We start from the raw sequence: 5,179 nt of genomic DNA, 5'->3' as shown, positions 1-5,179 counted from the left end.
AGGACTGGGTCTGGGGGTTCCCGGAAGTCCTGTAAAATCTTATGTCATGGAAATTTTGTTATTTACAAAATAGTAGGAGTACCTGTTATTCATCTTTAGAAATGATACATTTTGATAATGCTTTTTTTTTATTACCCTTTATCAGGGCGTTAGGAGATAGCTCAGTGGAGTAAGGGCTTGCTTGGCAAGCACAAGGTCCTGAGTTCAATCCCTGGTTCCAACAAAAGGTAACTAACTAACTAACTAAATAAATAAATAAATAAATAAAATATCCTTTCTCATACTGGACTTTCTTGACGCATATAGTGGACACTGTATAATTCTATTTGTAAATCCTCAATATCTCTCTCTATAAGATAAGAATTCTTTTTTAAAAAATCACAAACTTGGGCCGGCCAGATAGCTCAGTGGACTAAAGCAACTGCTTAGGCAGATGCAGGGACCAGGGTTCGATTCCTGCTATACTATGCTGGCCCTGCCTCCAGGGTACTCTGAGATGGCGATTGAGACTGGGCTTGGTGGCACGTGCCTGTAATCTCAGTGCTTGGGAGGCTGAAAATTAGAGGATCACTATGAGTCCAATCTGTGTAGTGAGACCTTGTAGGGCCTTGTACTGAAAAAAAAAATCATAAACCATTATGACATCTGTAATTTAGCAAAAGTTCCTTAATGTTTATTAAAACAATCATATATATTGATACTATAAGCTAAATAACTCTATTAATCAAGTAGAGCAAAAACAATATACAAATAGGCTTTCACACTTTATATGACTTACCACATTATTTTAGGTAGATTGAAGCTACAATGTTCTTTAACATGACAGACACCTGTAGTGTCTGCTCTTATGAACCGAGGGCTGAGGCAGGCTGTGTTTCTCCTTCCCTTCCTTTAAACCTAGCTGCAAAGATGTCTCAGTCCTGCTTCAAGGTTGACTAAACACAGAACCGACTCATGAGAGATGAGAGGAACCTGATACAGTGACAAGATCTGGAGTATTTTTATGAATAGGTCCTTACGATAGACACAAAATAACATAAGTGCATTTCAGTGATTGAACTTCGATGTTTAGAAGAGCCAGCTTTGCAATGGAACAGCTGCACACTCTGTTACTTACTTTCTCTGAGCCCAGCGTTTTCATGAGTAAAATCGGAAACAAGAATGCGGCTATGAAGACTAAGCGAGATGAAGTTCTTAAAATGTGGAACATATGTGAGGGTTTGCACTGAGGGCTCCACAGAGGGAGCAGGAGGCTGCTCTTCTTCCTCCAGCGCCTGCAGAGACAGCCCTGGACTCTGCCCTGAAGGCCTTGTCCGGTCCTCTCCGCACAGTGCTCAGCAGTTTGCAGCAAACGATACTCAGTGCTCGCCCTCTGCATTCACTGAATCATGTCACTACCACGAATTCCAGATCCTCTTATAGAATCTTTAATTCTGCATGGCGCTAGGAAACACCATGTGTGATATGTGTAAACAAATACGTAGTAGGGTATTTGGTTTGCAGCATAATAGCATAGGTTTATATCTATTGATAGAGCATTTCCATATAGGATATATAGCTTTTATTGTGACTTTCTGTCAATTTTAAGCTTTTTCTTTGAGACAGTCTCACTATGAGCCCAAGCCGACTTTGACCTTGTAATCCTCCTGCCTGAGGCTCCAGGTGCTGGGGTACACATGTGTGTCACCACATTTGCCTCAGTCATCAGCCTTGAAGCATTGGAAGATCAGCTTATTCTTTTAGGAATAGAGACAATCCTCGTGGGGCTATGCAGCCCATTTTTCTGGCCATATATCTTTTTTCTGGATGTGTCAGGCTCTTCAAAGCACAGTGAAGAAGTCAAGGTGACCCAGGCTGCTGGTTGAACACCGTCCTCTGGGTGTCTGGGATGTGGCAACGGAAGGTGGAGGGCTGCTAATTCTGAGCTGGTGCCGGGTGGAGGCCCTGGTCTCCCTGGAAAAGCTCCCAGAAGTGCCTTAGGGGCAGCAAGTGAAAGAGATAACCTTGCCTGCAACCCCACAGGCTACCATTAAAACAGTAAAAAATCAAGTCAAAGACCTTTTCTAACATCATCCTGTTAAACAAACAAACAATTTTATTATGGCAAGTGTCAAACATACAGAAAAATAAGTGCTACTTAAAAATTCCCATACTTGTCTTCAATGATGATCACTTATGACCCATCTTGATTCAGGCATAGCAGGGCCAAGCAGGTTTCTCTGTGTGGTGGGAAATAGTCAGTATTTGAGGCACAGCAAGCCAGAGAGGCTCTGCTGAAATTACAGCATTTGGCTACAGTGGTGGGGAAGCTGTCAGACTTCACACATAATACTCTGACAGCGTTCCAATGAAGTGGTGTTTGTAAACACATGCATTGGCCAGATCTGAACTCTGGGCCCTAATTTGCCAACCTGGAGCTATATATAACTTTGCCTACTTTCTTTTGGCCTGAATTACTTTTGGGTAAACCCAAAGTGTATTATTTCATCCATAAATATTTCAGTAGCTCTAAAAGATGAAGGTGCTTTTATAATACCATCATGAGGGAGTTGGGTACTGTGCTGCAAACCTGTAATCCCAGCTACCTGGGGGACTGAGGCAGGATGATCGCAAACTCAGGTCCAGGTTAGGCAATTTGTAAGATGGTTTCAAACTTTAAACACTTTAAATAGGGCTGGAAAGTAGTTCAGTCTGAGGCCCTGGGTTCAATCCCCAGAACTACAAAAAAAGAAAAGAAAAAAATCCAGTTAATGTTCACATTAGCTTAATTGCTTCATAATGTTTATTTTTTAATGGTTTGTATCAGGAGATAATTGGATTATATGTCTTTTAATTTTCTTTTAGCTACCTCTTCCCTGCCCTACCTCTGATTTTTAAAAAATTGGGCTGTACGTCCCATGGAATTTTATAGTTTAAAATTTTCTGATTGCATCCTGAAAACTCATTTAATTTGTCATAATTTTTGTGGTACTAGGCATTAGTATTTTTATCCAAATTCTATCTACTGGCTTGCATAAAAATGAATAATTACCTGAGAAAGGGGATCACTGTCCCTGTATTTTACTACATTTTGTTCTGTCCATATCATCTTTTCTACTTATTAGTGTTTTTTTTTTTTTTTTTTGCAGAAATTGACATTACAGAGACATATGAGAAAAAAAAAAATCTCCATATCTGCCCTGAAAGGCTGCCCTGGGCTGGGGCATGCATAGTGGCAACGCTGTCACCCATCGAGAGAGCATGACCTGGGCTCAGTTGCTGGCAGTGTAAAAACAATCAAACAAACCAGCATGGCAGAAGATGACACCGGATACATTTGGAAGAGAACTGTAGGAGGCTACTGAAACAACACTGCTGCTTTCAAGGGGTCACAGTGAAGTTTCAAAGGGCCATTATAACCTGGGACCACAAGAGGTCGCCGTAGCGTCACAGCAGCCACGTTTCCATTTGATGCTTCTAGCCTACAAATGTTTAATTCGAGAAGTGTCAGGTCAGAGTTTCACAAGAGGCTTCCAGTTGCTTGTCTTAAGGGACTCTTTGGACATCTCACTCAGTGTCAGAGAGTCCTGCTACTCCTGCCTGCACCCCTCCACCTTGGTCTCCAGCACCAAAAAGAGTCCTTTTTTCTCTTCAAGAACACAGGACTTTTAATTTTTCTATTATTTTACAACCTTGTGATTTCTTTTTCCCTCCCTCCCTTCCCACTTTCTTTCTTCTGGGAATCAAACTCAGGACCTTGTACCTGCCAGGCAGGCGTTGTGCCACTGAGCTATATCCTTGACCTGCCTTTTACTCTATATATTCACAGCAGTTTAATCTTGTTTTGAAGAACTCTGAGAGTTGCTCTGGGGTTAAGCAGAGACAGATCTATGAATAAATGGACTTGAAAATCATAATAGATAGTGTATCTCATCTCACCAGCCAGTGTGCACATTACCTTAGTAAAGACTCCAAGAAATCTTTCAGTAATTAAAACTGCTTGCCTCTAAAAGCAGGCATGGTGGTATATACCAGTAATCTCACAGCACATGGGGTTGAGACAGAAGGATTTCAAATTTGAGGCCGTCCCACACATATTGCCTAGGGAGTTGCAGGCCAGCTTGGACTATGGAGAGAGGCCTTGTCTAAAATAAAACCAAACCGAACCAAACCAAACCAAAAGACTAAGCCAAACCAAACCAACCAACCAAAGAAAAAAATTTGCTTACCTCTGACCAGCATTTTTGAGACAATAGCTCCTTTTGTTTAGGTAGTAGGCACCTTTGAAAACCTGAAGAACAAACATCCTTTTGAATATTATTTAGGAAATTTTGTTTCTAACATTAACCCTTTAAAAAGTGTTATAAAGTGCATGTCATGCTGTTGTACAACGCTTTATTTATTTTAATGTGAAGAGATTATGATTTTAAATTTACATGTGTTTTCAAATGTAGTAGCCAAAGAATTGCTTTCTCCTCCCCACTCCTTGAGAGTTCCCATTTTTTAGTTTAGTTTTTTTTTTTTTTGGTGTATATTTTGATGGCAGTGATCCCAGAATCTGTCTTGTTACAGCAGGAACTTGTGTGGTAATTACATGAGCTGATGATGGGAAATTCACCAGTGGGAATAATAAATGGCATCATTAGTTTGAGAATATTATTTCTAAGAGAAAATATGAACTAAGAAAAATGAATTATTATAAGTGGAAAGGTCATTATTTTACATTATAAGGCATGAAAAATGTCATGTAAGAAAGATTCGTAACCAGAAAAGGTTTTTTACTAACAAGTCTTACAATCCCAGCATAGGAAAGGACTCTGGAGGTCATTTGATGTAATGTCACACCAGCTGCAGAAATAGGAAGAAATGAATGACCTTTTGAGGCCTTTCATTAAATTTTCAGATATTTCCAAGTATCAGAAATAGCTGTTTCCTAGCAAACAAAACATGTTCCTATAGAACTGCAATCCAGTTATTTTATTTGTGCATGATATAGGTTGTTTTTTATCTGATCAGCCAAATTCTCTCTAAAATCACAAATTGATTTTTTAATTTTCTGGAAAAGAAATTTTTATATTAATGTACTAACGACCACATACAACAGGATTACAGAATATATCAGAAATGGCACAGAATTTAGGAATATTAAAAAAAGTTCTCTTCCATGAAGAAAGGGAAATCCAACTCCTAAATGTTACTG

The 5,179-nt window shown here is 39.6% G+C and overlaps 1 protein-coding gene across 4 annotated transcripts in view; it reads right to left on the bottom strand.

Annotated features, from left to right (window-relative positions):
* Positions 1 to 1,288, bottom strand: part of Atp6v0d2 (ATPase H+ transporting V0 subunit d2) — a 64,200-nt gene extending 62,912 nt beyond the window's left edge. For all 4 annotated transcript variants that reach the window (XM_023703212.1, XM_004643094.2, XM_023703210.1 and 1 more), the window contains exon 1: positions 779 to 1,288. Coding sequence is in view for 3 of the 4 variants with exons in the window: in XM_004643094.2 (XP_004643151.2) it covers positions 779 to 783 (5 nt within the window). In the remaining variant the exon portion in view is untranslated. The remainder of the gene's footprint in view (positions 1 to 778) is intronic.
* Between the last annotated feature and the right edge of the window lie 3,891 nt (positions 1,289 to 5,179).

The sequence above is a fragment of the Octodon degus genome, unplaced genomic scaffold (assembly GCF_000260255.1).
Source record: "Octodon degus isolate 3935 unplaced genomic scaffold, OctDeg1.0 scaffold00165, whole genome shotgun sequence".
Lineage (NCBI taxonomy): Eukaryota > Metazoa > Chordata > Mammalia > Rodentia > Octodontidae > Octodon > Octodon degus.
This window is presented reverse-complemented; position numbering and strand designations above follow the sequence as displayed.